General features: G+C 52.7%; 2 protein-coding genes across 9 annotated transcripts; both read right to left on the reverse strand.

Annotated features, from left to right (window-relative positions):
* Positions 1 to 859: 859 nt before the first annotated feature.
* On the reverse strand, positions 860 to 13,646 carry LOC108023455 (rho GTPase-activating protein 190). 8 transcript variants are annotated; one of them, XM_017092955.3, is made up of 16 exons: positions 13,550 to 13,646; positions 9,859 to 11,151; positions 9,039 to 9,721; positions 8,026 to 8,608; positions 7,786 to 7,964; positions 7,473 to 7,715; positions 7,345 to 7,410; positions 6,750 to 6,875; positions 5,688 to 5,732; positions 4,222 to 4,722; positions 3,396 to 3,632; positions 3,172 to 3,224; positions 2,706 to 3,102; positions 2,514 to 2,645; positions 2,304 to 2,448; positions 860 to 2,246 (listed from the first exon to the last, which is right to left on the reverse strand). In XM_017092955.3, the coding sequence occupies exons 2-16, from the start codon at positions 11,139 to 11,141 to the stop codon at positions 2,048 to 2,050; spliced, it is 4,872 nt and encodes a 1,623-aa protein (XP_016948444.1). In that variant the 5' UTR covers positions 11,142 to 11,151; positions 13,550 to 13,646; the 3' UTR covers positions 860 to 2,047. The 8 variants fall into 8 exon arrangements, with proteins under 8 accessions (XP_016948444.1, XP_043948990.1, XP_050740983.1 ...); XM_044093055.2 differs by lacking the exon at positions 13,550 to 13,646 and adding an exon at positions 13,151 to 13,299; XM_050885026.1 differs by lacking the exon at positions 13,550 to 13,646 and adding an exon at positions 12,246 to 12,597 and having other exon boundaries at positions 3,405 to 3,632.
* A 582-nt stretch (positions 13,647 to 14,228) lies between these two features.
* Positions 14,229 to 18,411, reverse strand: LOC108023358 (integrator complex subunit 2). The gene is made up of 3 exons (XM_017092739.3): positions 17,214 to 18,411; positions 15,365 to 17,001; positions 14,229 to 15,303 (listed from the first exon to the last, which is right to left on the reverse strand). Exons 1-3 carry the CDS (start codon positions 18,027 to 18,029, stop codon positions 14,445 to 14,447), a joined length of 3,312 nt encoding a protein of 1,103 aa, XP_016948228.1. The 5' UTR covers positions 18,030 to 18,411; the 3' UTR covers positions 14,229 to 14,444.
* Positions 18,412 to 18,419: the final 8 nt, after the last annotated feature.

The following is an 18,419-nucleotide window of genomic DNA, read 5'->3' on the forward strand; positions in this document are numbered from 1 at the left end:
AGCGGGACGGGGAGAGGCGCTGCTCCCGCGCGGGAGGAGGGCGTCGTCGTCGTGGGGCAATCCCCTTTCGTTAAAAGGGGCGGGGCTGCTTGGCATGGGCGTGGCATAAAATTTGCTTTTAAAAATATCATTACACATCACGTCAATTACAATTTTTTTGTTCGTTTTGTTTTGCGCTTTTTTTGTTTCGCTCGTTTAGACATATTTGCTTGGTTTTTATGTTTTATGTTTTTGTTTTTGTTTTGTTTTGTTTTTCAGTTTAGCGTATATAAATAAATGCATACACATATATACGGTAATATATAGACGGTATATATATGTACGTGTACAAATAATGCAATAGACACACATCTATACAAATTATACTATATAATGGTTAAGTTCCCCCTTTCGCTCGCTACTTTCGGATCGGGATCTACGAGTGCTTGCTCCCTGCTCCCCGCTCTTTTGGCCTCAGACTGCGCCCTACTTCCCCTAAGCTTGAGGTCCGATTCAGACGCGAGATGCACAGTTGCGTAGTTAGTTCCGGCTCCGTTCGGTTATAAAATCAATGTCAGTTACAGGGGATAACACTTAGGCGTACGTTGTCTACATGCGTCTGTTCCTCGAGCCCGCCTGTCGGCGCCCGCCCTCTCCACTTTCACCACTTTCTCCTGCGCCTGCGGGACCCCTCGACACCGAATCTGCTCGCTAGCTAAAATACACGCGCACATGGTGGAAATGGTGTAGCTTTTCGCCGGCTAGTGGACACAGTACACACACGATTGTTTGGTTTTTGGTTGGCTGGGAGACAGATGGAGTACTACAGGGGGGTTGTGTGCCTGGCTAGTGCAGTGTCATAGACGGTCAGTGGAGAGTCTCGAGTGGGAAGTGAGTTTATTTCTTCGATTCGCGGAGATTTTTGCCGTTTCGTAGTAATTATCATTTCGCTTACGTGGTAGCTAGTATTATATGGTGTATAGCTAGTGGGATGACAAACATACGTTACAGACACACACTGAGATGCACATTTAGTAGCTCGAAAATTGGATTTTGTAGGGTTTCCGTTTCCCGTCGGTCCGGCTCTGCTCAGCCCTAAGCCTCCTCGTCGTCCTGCGCTGCTCTACCTCGCCTATTCTAGACACACATACATTTAGTGGTATTTAAATATATATTGTATATCTAGCATTATCGCTATCGGTTTATGTGGAAACTGCTGCTGATCGCGCATTACTTTAACGTACAATTACAATTACATTTATAACATACACAGATACACAGTAAATTTTATTTAACCGTCTCCTCGCTAGACGTCGTCTCCCCAAGCTGTCCTCAACTACACCTTGGTTTTGCTTTGCTTCTTGTTTTTTATGTTTTGTTTTTGTTTTTTGTGCGTTGTCGCTGGCGCCCCCGCCCCGCCCCTGCTGGATGGGCTGCTGATGAGGGGGGCTGGGGGTCAGGGGTCGGGGAGCAGGCGGGGTGACGGGGCGGGGTGTGGGGGGCGGCGAGGGGAGGTCTCACTCAATGGATTCAACGACAAGGGACGCACCACACAGAGAGAAAATACTTGACGCGTTTACACATATCACGGAAACACAACAAAGCCATCGATACAAAATATATATTGTATATATAAAAAATAAATATACCCTACTTAGCCAAGTTCTGTTCTCTCGCACACACAATCACGGAATCACGAATCACGATTCACCAGTCACCAGTCACCACTCTCACACACCGCACACAATAGACCCAAGTACATTATATACTATTATAAATATGTATATGCCTGGCTGCTGATCCTCATTTCAATGAATCGATCGATCGATGGGCTGCCTCCTGCTAATGCCTCCTTTCTCCTTGCTCCTGCCTCCTCCTGCCCTCTCCTTGCTATGGCTACTTCTATATGCTCCTTAGATCAACACCCAAAACACAAAGCACACATGGCACTGGCGCCCGCATTCACACACATCGCACATTGAATCTAACTATCTCGTTTTGGCTTCGCGTCCGGCGGTCAAGTGAAGGTCCAATGCTGCCACGGCCACGGCCTGGCGGGGGTCTAGGCCTAGACCATGACAAAGGCGTCCTTGCCGCAGAACAGATACGGGAACTGGTCGATCATGGTCTGGACAATGTCCTCCAGATAGGGACGCAGCTGCTCGAAGTGGCCCATGTCGGTGAAGTCGATGGGAATGAGTGTGGGCCACCAGCAGATGGCCAGGTTCTTGCTGTCCATGCTGTTCAGCTTCGAGTTGTCCGAGACGCTGTGGGCGATGGGGCACTATTAGAGTCGGTATCACGGAATCGGGCTGGGAACTTACTGCACAAAGTGCTGGAATATGTATTTGAGTATGGCAAAGTTGATGGGCGGCAGCTTTTGGAGCAGCGATTTTAAAGCTATCAAGCGGCAACTCCGGTCCGTTTTGACCTCCACATTCAGCTTGGAGTTGCCCACGCCGCGGGAACCTGCGCGCAACGGGAGCAAATATTAAACAGGACCGCGGGGAGTGCCTTGCGGCTGCTCTACATACCGGCAATCTCCTCCAGCTCCTTGATGATGTCCTTGCTGAACAGCGGCGGCAGGCGCTTGGAGAAGAAGTCCTTCAGCGCGGTGGCCACTGCGTTGACGGGAATGTCCAGCGCATCGATCTCGGTAGAGGTATCTGTGCAGGTTTCCCAGGAGATTAACAAGAGATCTACATGCATGTGGCGCCGTGTCTTACCCTCTTCGAAGCGCTGGAACAGCATGTCCACGTGCGCCCTGCTGCCGGGCACCCTGTAGATGCCCTCGGAGTCCAGGCCCTCCTTCTCGATGAACTCCACGCACTTGTTGAGGAAGACGGGGATCTCGCCCTGCTCGGAGCTGATCATCAGCTTGCCGAACTGCGCCTCCGCCGACTCGACCAGCCCCTTGGAGTTCTGCTTGAGCTTGCGCTTGAGCTTCTTCTCCTGCTCCTTCTCCTTCTCCTGCAGCTTGCGCAGCCGGGCCGTCTCCTCCTTGAGGCGCCGCTTCTCCAGCTTCTCCAACTTCTCGTACTCCTTCAAGCACTTGGCGCTGTACTCGGGCAAGTTCTCCGAGCCGAAGATGCCGGCAGCCGCCAGTTCCGGCACCATGGAGTACTGCTTGGATCAAGGGGAGAATGACCGGTTAAGTTAAAGAAAGAGACACCTATTTCGGGAAGGACCCACCTCCGGCGACTTGTCGCTCTTCATGAAGTCGGGAACACAAGGCTCGGGTTTCTCTGTGGAAAATCGAGGGAAATACAATTGGTTAGCGGGGGAAAAATGGATTTTTTCTGTTTCTTTGAGTTTCTATTCAATAATTTTAAAGAAAATTAGGCTTTTAGGCATAGATGCAGAGAGCTTGTCCTGGGGAAAGACTACAAAATAAAGGCAGAGATCACGACACATACTTTTCTCACCTGGACCGCCGCCGCCGCCAGCGACCATGCGCTGGTAGTGCAGCGGGATCTCCGGCGGACTCACATAGGAGCCGAACGGAGGAACCCGCGGCGTCTGCACCGGAATGGCCACCTTCTTCTTCTTCTGCTTCTTGGCGGCCACCGGCTTCTTGCTGGCCTTGTAGTAGGCGTTCTGCTGGCGCACCCGTCGCTCCGTGGAACTGGCGCAGCTGTCGGACTCGGTGCAATCTGCGGGCGAAACAAGGGTTCGGGATGAGAAGAGCGTTCCCCGGGGTGCGGGGGCTTAAGCGGTGGCGCTGGGTGAGGGGTGGTGGTGCGGGGGACACAGAGAACAATGCTTTTCGGTCGAGATTCAATGATTTCTTCTCCTACTCCAAGGAACTTGATCTTAACACGGCATTTCAAATGGTTTACCAACATATTAAGGTTTTTGGACCACTTACGAGACAATAAACATTAATAAAGTGAATTGATTTACATTATATCACATCAATGAGTTCTTTTTTTAAGGAACTTTGAAGTTTCGGTTTATGACTTTACCTACACCTGGCACTTTTAGAGATCTCTATAGTTCTAGAGAGTTCATTTAAATACTCATTCAAAGTTCGTCACAGGACAACCGCAAAAAACAGGTGTTTCATGGTAATATTTCATACATAGATTTCGATCTGTTAACATCAAGTTCGGGGGTCGTTCTTGTTATCTGTGCGGGTGAGTGATTCGGATTCGGATTCGGGTGAGTTAGTGGGCGAGAGGGGGTTAGTCCTAGCGAACTCCTGGCGAAGATGTCCTCGCACCGGCCCAGCGGCCTCAGTACCTTCGTTCTCGTAGATCTGCTCGTACTCGGCCAGCTCCTCGGAGTCCTCGTCCTCGCCGTCCAGCTGGGCATGGTCGTAGCGCTTGCCGTCCTTGTCGCAGGGCTCCAGGTAGGAGTCGGCCATGCTGCCGCTGCCGCCGGTGCCCAGGCCCAGGCCCAGCCCGGTGCTGCCCGACCCGGAGCCGGAGCCCGAGCCCGAGCCGGAGCCGGTGAAGTTCATCTTGGCCACCGCGTCGCTGACCAGCTGGAAGTTCTTCATGTTGAGCTTGCCCGGCTGCTGGGTGGGCAGCGTGAAGGTGGAGGAGCTCATGGCCGGGCAGTTGCGGCTGGGCGCCTCGCCCACCTTCAGCGTCTGGCTGGGTCCCTTCGGGCGGATCTTGTTCAGGTTGGAGTCGATGTGCCGGCGGCCGGTGGTGTAGGCGTGGGTCGAGCCGCTGAAGTTGTTCCAAATCGAGTTCTTGTTCATGTTCCGCCGCCCGTCGCTCTTGTCCTCCAGCCACTCTGAAGACGGTCGGCAGCAGGCGGAAGGCAGAGAGTTGGGAGAGAAGCAGAGATTCACAATTAGCCCAATCGGAGGAGCAGGAGGAGGTGCCCCACGGGGGACTTCTCAAACTATAACTGCCATGGCTGAGGGTGTGCATCGGTCTGGGCACAACTTCTTGGCGATCCGAACTAAGGCTTCGTATAGAACGAGCGGTTCGAAGATTAAATGTGAGTTCTGCTTAGTTGCGTCATGTTTATGAGTTCTTATCTGCTGGTACATAAGCGGCTATCCAACCTACGCTTAGTTATTTACTGCACATGAGCAATGCGAGTAGTACATGCTTATTGCTAAGTCATAATAAGTCTGCTTTTAAGTGAGCTATTCAAAATTTGAGCTTTATAAAACATTTTAAAACAATGTTTCTAGTAAAAAACAATGAATAAGGTAATTTTTCCCAAGATAAAAATATGTTGTTTAACAGTTAAAGGAAGTTAAACAATTTACAAATATTTCTGACAACACTTCTTTTTTCAAAAAAAAAATTTTTTACTGCTATAAAAGTAAACTTTATAAAATTTGAGATAAACAAAAGATTTAAAAAATGTGTCTAGTGAATAGAAAAAACGATTTTTGGATGAAATAAGAAATAAAGCATTAAGTACACTCTCTGACAACTTTCCTCGCTTTTAAATGTAATTATTTTGTAGTATTTCTGATGACCCTCCTTTTCGAAAGGACATTTTTAACAGACACCATTTTCCTAATTTTGTTCTATACTATAAGAAGATGTGCCCTTTGACCAACGCACACCACAGCCAGGCGATAAAGAGGGAGGAGATGCAGGGGCAAGCAGCAACATAAGCTCGGGGATTCGTGCCGGGATTTGACTTCGGTTCAGGCGGTGCTTCGGTTGCAGGGTCCAACAGAAAAGGTCTAAAGCTAGTGTCTACAACTTAGGTGGATCGTGAGAGTTGAGATTAACCTGCATCGTGGGTGGCTAGTGAATCCTTGGACCCGCTGACATCCGCTGCGTGTCGGGAAACGAGACAAACGAGAGCAAACACACGGATTCGTCAGATTCAGATGGAACAGAGGCGAACTCCGACGAGGGATTCCACGGAAAAGAACAGAGAGAGCAAAGCAAAAGGAGAACTTGGGGAACAGCAAACGAACGAAAGAACATCTGTACAATCGATTCCCCTTGAGGTTGGGCTTTGGATTGGCTCTTGGTTTTGGTTTGGCTGGGGTCGTGGGGCGGGACCATGGATACATGGAGTATATACATATACAGCGTTACTGGCAGACAGTACGGGCGCACGGAACTGAAGAATTCACGGAAAGTAAGAACAAACGCAGCTTAAGGTAAATAAAACGAGAACGGGAGGGGCAGGAAGAAACATTCGGGTGGGGAGCGGCTTTGATTGACTGGTTCAGGTTGTGGGGCTGGATCTGGTGCGATATCCTTGCAGGGAGCCTTCAGTTTGTTCCGAAAAAGATCCTAAAACTTAAAAAGTTCCTAACGCCTAAGTGGAAATACACTTCAAACTGATTTTGGTATTAATCTAGTATTATTTTTGGAATGTGTTCCCAAGTTACTACTTTTGGTTTGGGATAATTTTATAAATATATATTACAGAATAAAACGATTCAAAAAATAATATATATTTACACCTATGAAAATTCACTTGCACTTAAAATAAAAACCCAAACATACTACCCGCTCCATATGGAATTTCAATATACTACAGCATATGTACAGAGTTTTTAAGCAAACTTTCGGAACAATTCAGGAACTGTGAGGATATCGCCAGCCTACCCCAAACTGAAGAACCGAGGGCGGGAGAGAAGGATTTCGAGAAAGGAGTGAGGGGCGGTGAAGTTGGTGGTTCGTTGGTGTTTTTCGAGTGATCACAACAAAGAAACCAAGTAAACAAATAATATCTCTAAAGGAGTGGGATGATAACGAGATAGAGATAGAGAGACAGATAGAGATAAGAGATATAAACGAGAATGTAGGAGAAATATATTCAAATAGTTAGATTACATGTTATTTCTTCCAAACTTGATTCTGAAGCCGAAACGAACTGACTCTTATATGTGCATGTAATGAGCTGATGATCTGGAGGGGCTGGCTCTGGAGGAGTTGTTGGAGGAGGGAATATCTGGAATCCTTATATATTTTCGTTTGTTTTTGATTGAGTATTTTGTTTGGTTGAGAGCAAATAATTTGATTTGCAATAGGCAAAACGACAACAACAAATACACACACAGAGATAAATCGATAAAAAATGGTTAAGGTTAATCGTTAATAATAATCATTATATAGAGTATATATAGATATGGCGCATATTAGATATGGTATGGCATGGCATGGTAATGGCACGAGCTCGCTCCCCACGAGTGGGCAACGAGGTGGGCGAATGAATCAATGGATGGTCTGGGCGATGAGATGGATTTGAATATTCATACATGGATAGATATATCGTATATGGGTATGAATTATATATATAGTTCATTGGCTATGGAGCACGAATTCTGAATGAGTTTGGTTTCTGTTTGTTTTGTTTTGGGCTTGGTTTAGCTTTCAGGTGGGGCTTTGGCTTGGTCGTTCTAGGATCAGTGGCCAGCATGGAACTTACTTTGGTGCAGGTGCTTGGGCTTTTCGTTGTCATCGTAGATTTCATCTAGTGATATATCTCTTTCTTCTGCAAGTGGAAGGTACAGCGGTGAGAGGGGTCCTGCTTATGGACTGGACTGTGTGGCCTACCATTTAATGAGTTGAGAGATCGGGTAGGAGCCATTTCGTAGTTCTCGCTGCCGGAACCGTCGGTCCCCAGCGTGTTGGACAGCATGTAGCTCTCGTGGCGCGGCGGCGGGCGTGGCATCTGGTTAACCGAGTTCTCCAGCGTGCCCTCGCCCGAATCCAAAGTAATTGACTCCTCCACGTGCAGGTTCTCCACCTCGTACTTGTTGTCCCAGGCCGTCTTCAGGAATGGATTATAGAACGCAACTGTGGACAGACACAGAAAGTCGTGTTAGGCCGGCTCAGGCTCAGCACCTCCAGTTCGAGTCGCACTTACACTTGACGTACTGATCCGCCGAGAAGGTCATAAAGCTGCCCTTGAAGCGATCGGCCACCGCATTGCCCTCGGTGATCAGAAACTGGCAGATGTCGCTGTTGAAGAAGGCATTTACGCCCCCGCTCTCGGTCACCGCGATGATCTGCAATGGAATGTTGGCATTCTGGGCCGCCAGGATGCTAAGAATATACAGAAACATTAGCAAAACATTTTTAGGGAGAATGAACTGGCATCACCCACCTAAGATTGGCCAACGAAGAGCGACGCTTGGCGGAGTAAAAGTAAATGTAGCCATGGATTAGCTCATCGCGGTACTGGCTGGTGCCGTGATACGAAGACAGGATGAACTCCACCCGCCGCTTGGCGTCGCCAATGAAGACGTCCACGATGACAGAGTGCTCGCTGGCCTTGACCAGCGTCGATTCCGCCACCAGCGGCTGCACAATGTTCTCGATGTCGTACTGGTCGCCACAGAAGATGCAGCACAGGATGCGCAGGTCCGTGTGGTTGGAGGGATATGGCTCGTAGCTCTTCATCTCGGTCAGCTTCAGCGACAGGATGACGATGTTGAGTATGTCGTACACGTACTTCTGGTGGTTCTGCGTGTGGTCGATGAAGTCGCAGTGCAGCATCTCCGACAGGCGCATGCCCTCGTTGCGCAAGTACTCCACCTCGTTCTCCTTGAGGTCCTGCGGCTGGTAGACCAGCACAATGGGCAGGTTCTCGAACTTGTCCTCCAGCTCCAGGTTGCAGAGCAGCGTGCGCTCCAAGTTGTCCTTGAGCGTCTCGAAGGACTGCTGGTTGGAGTACACGCAAATCAGACCTGGAACAGAAGACGTTCAGGAATTAGTGTGGAGAACGCAAAGGAAATGGCAATGCAAGGGTTAGAATATATTATATATTTCCCTTAGATTTCCTAATTGTAAACGATTAGCGAGCCAAGTTAATAGTTGGGATATCATGACTTTCAAAACTAAAGATGACCGATCAGCTTAAAATATTCTTGTCATAGCCCGGCTTGTACGCTTTATTTCCCTTCAGCTAAATCAATCTTCGATCTCAAATGAGAAATGCATAATCGAAAGGCTGTGAGTAAGCAAAGTGATATCATTTGTCGGCAATAGACACTCGTTAATTCGCTAAATACTATATCTTGGTGGCATAGTGAGCCACGGGGCAATTAAGTGCAATTACTTGGACAGGCGTTACTCACTAAACGGTGCGAAACCGAATCCGAGAAACAGCCAACTTACCACTCGAGTAGACATCGATGGCCTTGAAGGCCTCCATGTCGCCGTTGGCGATGCGGTAGTTGAGATAGTACGTCTGGTTCTCGTAGATGTACTCGCCCTTGCTGCCGGTGCAGATGCGGATGTCGTTGAGGAGATCGCTGGCCAGGTGCTCGGAGCCCACGATCAGCAGGTTGAGCGTGCGGTCGCTGCCGCTGCCGGAACTCTTCCAGCCCCCGCCGCTGGGCGCCTTGTGGTTGCCGGCCGACTTGTCGGACAGCACCTCCTCAATGAGGCTGTCCACACAGTTGTAGAAGAAGGGGCAGTGGTCGCGGATGGGGCAGTGGATGAAGCGCAGGTGCTGGACCAGCATCAGGCGACGCTCCTGGTCCAGGCGATCGAGCATCTTGTAGCGCGAGTCCTCCTGGATGACATCGGTGATCTGGCGCACATCCTCCTGCGTGATGTTGTCCACGTTCTTGAACTGCAGAAAGTATTGGGCGTGCTCCAGCAGCAGCTCCACGAAGTTCTGCTTGCTCTTCTCGATGATGTCGTCCTGGTGGATGTCGTAGATTTGCTGGCAGTCGTGCTCCGAGAGCGCCTCGAAGCATTCGCGGCCCATGAAGAGCACTCGCACCTCGGACAGCTGCTTGCCGGGCGTCACAAAACCAGACTCCTCCAGCAGCATCTTGAACTGCTGCTTCCATCTGCGGGAGAAACAAGGGGGGAGGAGGTTTAAAATGAGTTAGCATACCAAAATAAAAACTGTGATAAGACAATAAGTGTGTTATTTGATTCTATGGTTGGATCCGATAAAACAACTCGGTTTTGCTATGCGACTCACCCGATCTTCTTCTTGTCCTGCTGCACCGAGTTCAAGTAGTTGCGGAAGACGGTCTCTGCCTCGGAGGTCTCTAGCACGTCGAACGGAATGCGGGCCTCGTCCTCCGCCTCGTCCATGTCCACCAGCTCCGTCCACGAGGCCTGCGGGCACTCGAAGAAGTACTGCTCGAACTCGATGTGGTTCTGCAGATAGTTCCTGGCGCACTCCCACGCATCGTCGTCGCTGATGTTGAGCGCCCCGATGTCCGGCAGCAGGTACTCCAGGGCCAGTGCGAACTTGTCCAAATACTGATGTAGCTTCTTGTTGAGATGGTCGTCGCGCAGCTTCTTCATGTGCCGCCGGAAGAGCTTCTGGCCGGCCTCGTGGCCGAAGATGTTGAGGAACTCGTTCCACTCGCGGTACTGCGACAGCATCTTGGAGCCCTGCGTCCACAGGACGTGGTAGTCGGTGATCTGGTTGCGAATGAGTCGCGTCACCGCCTCCGAGCGTGTGTCCAGGAGCTCCTTGCGCGACTTGGCCGACTCCTGGTAGGAGATGATCTTGACCCGGTTCTTAACCTTGTCGATCATCTGGGCGAGCAGGAGGAAGGCCAGGTCGATGTTGATGCTCTCGTGGGCCGACGTCTCGATCAGCTGAACGGTGCTCTTGTAGTCCTTGCGCTGGCTTATCTTCTCCGCCTCGCGCACATACAGCTCGTAGGCGTCGTCGTTCTTGGTGGTCACCAGCACCAGCGGCTTCTTGTTCTTCAGTATGGTGGCGATGACGTTCTGCACGAACTCCACCTGCTTCTCCACACTGCGGTTGGGCACCGGGCTCACATCGAAGACGACCACGAAGCCATCGATGCTGAGCCGGCCGTCGGGCATCACCTTCTGCTCGTACTCCTTCTCGATGCCCAGCTGATTCTTGCATATGTACATGAGCTTCTCCGCGGAGAAGACCTTGGTGGCCGTGCAGCGCTTCGAGTAGGGGTCCATCTTTCCCACCTTGAAGGCCTGGAAGGTGGAGTCGTCCATGAACTCGGTCTGCTCGATGATGTTGAACTGGTACTCGACGCCCTCGTCCGTCGTCTTGCGCACATCGCCCCAGTAGAGGAAGTGGTCGTTGTTCACGATCCGGCCACTGAAGTCGCTCTGGCTGAGCACTGATATGTGATCGATGAAGTAGTCGTCGGCCATCGGGCGCATGAATCTGTTGCACAGGCATGACTTGCCCACGCCCACCTGGCCGCGGTCCTTTTCGGTCCCGGATAGTCCAATGACCGAGATGTTAAACTGACGCATCTTGACGTACCTGCGGGATTAGAATGGTGATGGTGGTGAGTGCCGTCCGACTAGTCTATTCAAATCGCAGCAAATCAAGTAATTCGCGAGGGGTTCTCTGGTTCTTTTTGGCCATAAGCACGACTACAGCCTTATCAGGTCGATAAGGTGGTATCTCCACCGACTTCGATTCCAAACACGCCTATGAAAATCATCAGGCGCCCTGCCAGCTTATCAAAATATCGCTATGTTGTAACCTGGTTGGGCATATCCATCACAAATCGATTCACTAGCCTCCTACAAATAACTTAGTCTATACCTATGCAAGGCGCACAAAGCGTTTATGTAAGACGATATGATACATTTCTCCTATTTTTCACCTCCAGGTGATATTTCCCACAGTTGTTGTGAGGGTAAGATGGGATACCACCACCCCATGGGTTTTTCCTGCTAATAGGATCTCTTTGTGTTCTAGGCACCGTCCCATTCCTCCCTCTCATCCCACTTTTCACCGCACCAATGCGAAGTTCTCCTTTTATCCAAGATAACCCTGTGAGACACTATACTAGGGCACTTTGTCGTGGCCACTGCACTATAAATACCCAATATGCCGGAACGATGCGATCTCTGGCACCTCAGGCTTGCCCCTGTATGGGAACTGCCATGGGGCACGATCTGCGGAGTGTACCTTGGGCTCTATCTTTGTTTACGTGGAGGTGGCAGCCTGTGTTCAGGGATCTGCTGGGTTCCGAGGACTTTTCCACGGGAAGTCGCGATGACGATTACCCAAGATAACCTTGTGCGAGATGCGGGATGCGAGCTGGAGACCGCCCCCGCTGGCCCGCACCACTGCGCACTGCCAGGGGGCCGCAGGACCTTCGCATTTTCGCACACTTTTCGCCAGTCTAGGCTTTGTCGTGGGCTCCGCTGGCTACAACTACGCAGTTACGGATACATCCACGGAGCGAGCGAGAGCGAGAGATGGGCTGCTGCGGCGACAAGAGTGGAAAACGCGAAGGCAGTTTTCCTAAGCCGGCGCTAATCGGAAAATCAATCCTGGCGATTTGCGGACATCCCCAGCGGGGTTTGGACTTCACAACTTCACATATCACAGCGGGCGTTTACCTGTCTTTTCTGTTGGTTTATGTGGCTAGTTTTTACACGACATTTTCGGCAAGTAGGAAAGTCGGTCTGCAACAAATCCTTTTTCCGTCCTGACTGCGGCGGCTGCTCTGCCGCGCCGCTGCCTTCGGCGCTGCGAACGCGGGCGCAGCTCGCTCTCCTCCAGCCTGGAATGCTCTCCTCGAGGGAGAGTGGAAGGCCAGAGAGAGCGCGGCGTGGGTGGAAGCGATTGCGGTTTGTTGTTGCTGCTGCCGCCGCTGCTGCTGCACTCCAATTTGTTGCTGTTATCCTCGAGTGGGAGTGTGCCAAGGCGTGCGCCTGTGTGTGTGCCGTGGCAGCCTCAACGAGAGTGGAAATAATAAATTCCCCACCGAGCTTTAATTGAGTTTTTCCGGCGCACAGCACACAGCACACAGCGGCACACACATGTGGGCGAGTGCAGTGCGAGCAGCGCAGAAGCGAAATTGGAGCTGCAACAGATTTCCTGTACGTTCCCCGGGCTGCACAGCATTCGGGAATTATTGTTGTTTATTGGAAGGACGGCACAGCACCAGCAGCAGCAGCAGGAAGAGAGGGGCGAGAGGCGATGGCGATACGGCGATAAGAGAGAGCGGCCCAGCACTGCAAGTGCATGTGCAACGGTACAATTACACAAACACGGACGGGTGGGGCGGGAGCGCGAGAGAGGCGCGGAGAGGCAGAGCGTTTCGGAAAATTCAGTTGAGACTCAGAGGTTCAGATTTTGTTGCAGAAACCGAAACAGGGGCAGGGGCGGGGGCAGAGGCAGAGGCAGAAACAGAAAAGAAAAACACTGTTGCCGCATCCGTCTAGCCATCCCGCTCGGGCGCGCACACTCCCAGCATCGCGGCATCTCGCTCTCTGCGTGTGTGTGGACAGTGGACAATTACCTGCAGCTGCGCACAAAGAACTCGAGCGGAGTCCTCCTAGACCCCGACTGGCTCGGTCTTCCAGCCGTGGTCACTCCGCGAAATACCAAACAAATGCAGTGCCAGCCTATTTATTTGCCTTAACTTGCTTTTCCCCCGCGAAACTCTCACTCACGCACACACGTGCACAGCCACAAGCGGACGCACACACACACAGGCCTGGGGGAGAGGATAGCGAGCGGGAGCGGGTGCGAGAGAGGCGGGGAGCAGCGCGTACACAACGTATACAAAAGAAGACAATTACGAGTCAGCATCGAAGCGCACACTGGAAAAGGAGTCGAAGGGTCCCGCGACTCAGGGGCAAACGGCCAAACTCAATGACGGGCGCTTCGCAGGCACGCGCGCACGCACGCTACTCACAATTATTGCACTTGCACTCCAATGCGGGGGTTCGAGTTTACAATTTCGGTTCGAGCAATTCACATCCGAGCTTTAATTTGACAACAACAAAAACTAGTGCTGGCACTGGCTCGGCGACGGCCCGAAACTATCGATTGCGCGGCGGCCCACGTGGCAACGCCGGGCGCGGTGGGTGCACCGGCTAAGTCACGGCTAACCATCGATAGGCGGGCTAGAGCAATCGATAACAGGCGGTTTGAATTCAAAGTTCAAATTTACATGCAAAATTATAGAGTTTAGTCAAATAATGTAAAGTGTGATATATTGTTTTGCGATTTTATATTATTTTATTTTTATGGTATTTTATGCATTGTTTCTGTTTTTATGCATTAGGCTTAATCATTGTTTCTACAAAGGCAAGATAGTTCGTATAGTTGTAGTTCTGCCAGGAAGCCCAGCTTATTCCATTATTTAATTTCCTGAGGGCTTCACTTTGGTCATTACACTCTTCGGTGTGAGCAAGTGCCAGTTCAGGTCTGCGCCTTAGTTCGCCCTTCAAGATGTGCGATTCCACGGCACCGTGAAGCGGTTTCCGCTGCACTGAGTTTCCAATGTCTGTGTGTCAGCGACTTCCTTCAAGAACCAAGAACGAACCTACTTCGATGAATCGCAATTATTGGGGCAACAGTGAAAGATTACCTTGTTGTTAATCTCTTAGGGAATATATATATAAATACAAGTGTACAAAACGATAACTAGGCTATGTTGTAAAGTTAGTTCATCTGGAAGTACTATTCCTAGTTACTACACCCACGCGATTGCATCTATGTTTATTCTGGTCATCCGTCGTTGTTATTATTTTACAAGCACTATTATAATCAGCAGGGGTCGGGGATGCCTACGAAGAACAAGGCAACTAGTACAGCTCCGACTTCTGCATGACGGCGGTGACCAGCGCCTTGAACGCGTCCTCGATCATGATGATGTGCAGCTGGGCGTCCCGGTAGGAGCACAGCTTGGCGCTCTCGGTGAGCGGCATCTGCATGGTGGTCACGCCCAGCGACGACTGCGAGTGCAGGCTGCGGCCGGTGGTCATCAGGATGTTGACGCAGTCGTCGGCCAGGATGGGAAACGTCTCCACGAAGCGCACCATCGCCGGCAGCACGTTGCGCAGGAACTTGCACTTGGCCGAGGCGGTCAGCAGGGACAGCGTCGTCTGGATCACGTTCAGGCAGAACTTCGAGACGCCCAGACTCTTGGGTATCGAGTAGTTGAGCACCAGGTGCGAGGTCAGCTCAATGGTGAAGATCTGCTTGTCCATCTCTGTGACGTTGAGGAACTCGTGCACGAAGTCAATGCAAATGTGCATCGACGGCACGCTGGCCACGATCATGGGGATAACGGACTTCGGGTACGTTTGGAAGTGCACCAGCTTGGCCAGCGACGGCTCCGAGATGAAGGCCTGGTGCACATAGGTGCCGATGATGCCCTGGATCTCGCGCAGCTCCAGGTGCGACACCCGATCCGAGGCCTTGCCGGCCATGTACTCGAGCACCTCCAGCAGAATGTGCACGGCGGCGCTCTCCTGCGAGGCGATCAGCGTGGTCTTCAACTCCTCCCGATCCGCGTCCGTCTGCACCAGGCCGTTCTTGTCCAGCACCTGCTTCTGCTGCATGTGCACGTTGAGATAGGTCTTCGAGGCGGCCAGGCTGCCCTTGAGGATGCGCAGCAGGATCATCAGCAGATACGGCGAGCAGAACACGGAGCGAGGGCAGCTGTGGGGGGCAAGGGGAGTGATGAATATGGAGGATACACAAAAACATATGGAAGACCCACCTCAACACCTCCATGGGCTCCAGCAAGCTCTCGTTGGCGAAGGTCCTGCGGTTGATTGAGTCCGAACTGTTGGTAATCGCGCGCAGCGACATGATCCACAGGGTGGTGGGCAGCACGGCGTTCAGGCGCAGCCAGATATCGTTGTACAGATCCTTGATGTACCGCGGCACCGACTTGGCGAACACCATCGGCAGGTGCTGCACCAGCTGCTGGCCATACTGCGCCTGCATTTCCGGTGGCATCTGCAGCAGCTGCTTGAACACCCGGATGGCCAGGTGCGGTTTCGTCTGGATGGCGGCCAAGGCCCGATCCAGCTGCTCCGGCTTCAACTCGCGCTTGCTCACCACCACGGTGGCATTGCCCTGGGCCAGGTTGTGCTCCTCCAGCCAGTCATCCACCATGCTGAGGTGCGGATAGTTGGAGATGATCAGCCGCAGCAGCGGGTGGAACAGCGAGAGGTAGTCGTGGTGGTAGTTGTGCGCCTTCTGGAGCAGATACTTCAGGGGCAGCCCGCCCAGGAAGTTGTTCGAGTACTCCTTCTGCTTGCGCCCACCCAGGGCACTGAGGTTCATCAGCCGCGTGTCCTCGTACAGCATCAGGTAGTAGATCATCAGCAGCTGGGCGGTTAGTGGACAGGTCACCTCGATCTGCGCCAGCTCGTCACTCTCCGCCATCGGCGGCAGCTCCTCGGCGAAGAACGTGAGCTTGGATGTGCGGAACACGTGCAGGATCTCGGCCTCGGTGAAGGGCCGGTGCATGTGGTCAATGTTCACCTTGCCCGTGGGATTGGGTATTATCAGCGTGTTGACGAACACCTCCACCAGGGCCGGCATCACCGGATGCACTGGCCTCACCGAGCTGCATATCTGCTTGAAGATCCACGACTTGATGGGCACTTTGTGCTTGAGAAAGGTCCTCGACTTCAGCAGCTGGTGGATGCAGTGCACCGGCAGGTAGCCGGGAATGGTGCCGTTTAAATTCGGGGTAACTGGAACACGGACCGCGTGGAGCGCCACCACTTGCTCCGTAAAGAGATCCTGCGTGAAGAGCTGCTTGATCCGGTTCGTGCTGTTCGGTCGGATGGGTATCTTCATGGCCAGCGTGGAGCAGACCATCTCGCTGATGGCCGAGATCTGGTTGCTGTGAAAGTGGATGGCCAGCAGCAGGAGCATCTCACCCAGCGAGGTGCTCGTCCCAGAGCGCTTGCAAAAGAAGGCGTCTTCGCGGATGAGCCACTGCAGCCACTCCACCGCCTTGTTCTCCAGCGGAATGGTGGACACCAGCGAGGGGCAGGCGATGAGCATGCACAGGGCCAGCGTCACGAAACGCACGCCCGAAGGCGTGGCCTGCGGACAGCTCGTGACCAGCTGGGACAGGGCGTTGATCTCGTCGTCGTTGAACTTGAGGCCGCCGATGCCGCGGAGGGCGCAGTACAGCCGCAGCAGCACCGCTCCCTGCAGATTGAAGTCGCGCAGCTCCGACGCATTGGTCGTCGTTTGGATCACCTTCTGCAGCAGCTCCACGCGCACCAGGTTCAGGGCATCGCCCTTCCGCTTCTGGCTGGAGCGGATGTAGACGGCGAACCAGGAACGCAGGTTCTGGTCGTTGCCCAGCAGCAGGCCCGTGAGGAAGGCGATCTGGGGGGAACAGCACGGTTTGTATTGTTATCTCTATAAATGCTTGTTGTCGTAGGTCTGAGCTGGGCGAGCGAAATAGAAAAGGACAGCAATAGGCGCTATTTTCGATTTGCTTTCCCCCACTCATGTTTCTTTCTAGGAACTAGAAACTATGCCATCTGCAGATTGAAGATTGGATCTTGAATCCTTCTGGACAATATTACCCTACTCACCAAATCCTCGGGATGCTTGAGCGTCAGCTTCAGCATGAACGACGGCACCTTGAGCATGTCCACGCACATGGACCGGTTGGCCAGCGCCTGGGAGGGATTCATCTCGCTGAGCCCCATGAGCAGCATCAGCCGGTGCTTGCCATCGCTGCCGTCCTCGTCGCAGTTGGCGATCACATGGGACACCACGTCGCGATAGCAGTCGGGGAAGTTGGCCACTAGGGCGCAGATGATGCGATGGCCGTTGGGCACGTGCACGAGGGCGTCCGTCAGCTCCAGGATGTTCAGCAGCGAGGGCAGCTCGGCCAGGGCTATGCACAGGATGTCCACCACCTCCTCCAGGTAGATGCCGTCGTCCAGCATCTCCGAGTGGGCGGCCGGCTTCTGCTCGGAGACCTGCTGCTGCAGATTGAAGATCTCGGAGAGCACCACGCGCACCTTGCGCGCCACGTCCGCCCGCTCGAAGCCCAGGGCAATGCCCGACTGGAGGCCGTACTCGTGCTGCTGGCCCTCGAAGAAGGCCGACTTCTGGCGCGCCTGCAGCTCCTTCTTCAGTTCGTTCTCCAGCTCGTGGTAGTTGACCTGCAGGTAGGACACGATGCTGTTCACCACCTCGATGCCGATCAGCACGGCCAGGATCTGCTTGCGCGACTCCATCGACGACTCCGTGTTGTCCAGCGGCGACAGCAGGCTCATCCGCACCAGAGACGGCAGGACGGGCCGGATCTCCGCCTCCGGGTAGCTGGCCAGCAGGGTGATGTCCAGGTTCTGCATGGCGCAGAAGACGCGCGGCGACACATCGTACATCTTCACCGGCATCGTGTCCCGGTGGGTGCCAGTCCCAACTTGTTGCTCCCGGCAATCCTCGTCTGCTCTGCTCGGGTTTCCCGCTCTTGGGCCTGGCCGGCGGCGCTTCCGTGCTGCGGATGCCGGCACGGGTCTGCGTTGATCTCGGCGAGCGGTGGGTGGCGGAGGAGGACCAGGGAATGCCGGAGAGTCCGAGAATCCGCTGAATCCACACGGCAGGAAAGCAGTAGGCGTTTTTTAGCTGCTTCTGCTCGTTCGCGTTCTGCGGGATTTCGGCGGCGGTGGTACTACTAATCGGTGGGCCCGATGGTATTTCCAGTATTTTAATACTGACTTTATACCAACTCGGCGGCCAGCAACTGTGGCGTTTCTAACACTGCCGTTTGGCGTTTTTTAACACTT

The sequence above is a fragment of the Drosophila biarmipes genome, chromosome X (genome assembly GCF_025231255.1).
Source record: "Drosophila biarmipes strain raj3 chromosome X, RU_DBia_V1.1, whole genome shotgun sequence".
Lineage (NCBI taxonomy): Eukaryota > Metazoa > Arthropoda > Insecta > Diptera > Drosophilidae > Drosophila > Drosophila biarmipes.

Excerpts from the sequence above, each read along its gene's own strand:
- LOC108023358 (XM_017092739.3), bottom strand. The coding sequence starts at position 18,029 with ATGCCGGTGAAGATGTACGATGTGTCGCCGCGCGTCTTCTGCGCCATG. Across the intron at positions 17,002-17,213 it reads TCAAGCATCCCGAGGATTTG|ATCGCCTTCCTCACGGGCCT; the intron begins GTGAGTAGGGTA and ends TGTTCCCCCCAG. Across the intron at positions 15,304-15,364 it reads GAGCCCATGGAGGTGTTGAG|CTGCCCTCGCTCCGTGTTCT; the intron begins GTGGGTCTTCCA and ends TGCCCCCCACAG.
- LOC108023455 (XM_017092955.3), bottom strand. The coding sequence starts at position 11,141 with ATGCGTCAGTTTAACATCTCGGTCATTGGACTATCCGGGACCGAAAAG. Across the intron at positions 7,965-8,025 it reads TCTTCGTTGGCCAATCTTAG|CATCCTGGCGGCCCAGAATG; the intron begins GTGGGTGATGCC and ends GTATATTCTTAG. Across the intron at positions 3,225-3,395 it reads CGGCGGTCCAGGTGAGAAAA|AGAAACCCGAGCCTTGTGTT; the intron begins GTATGTGTCGTG and ends GATTTTCCACAG.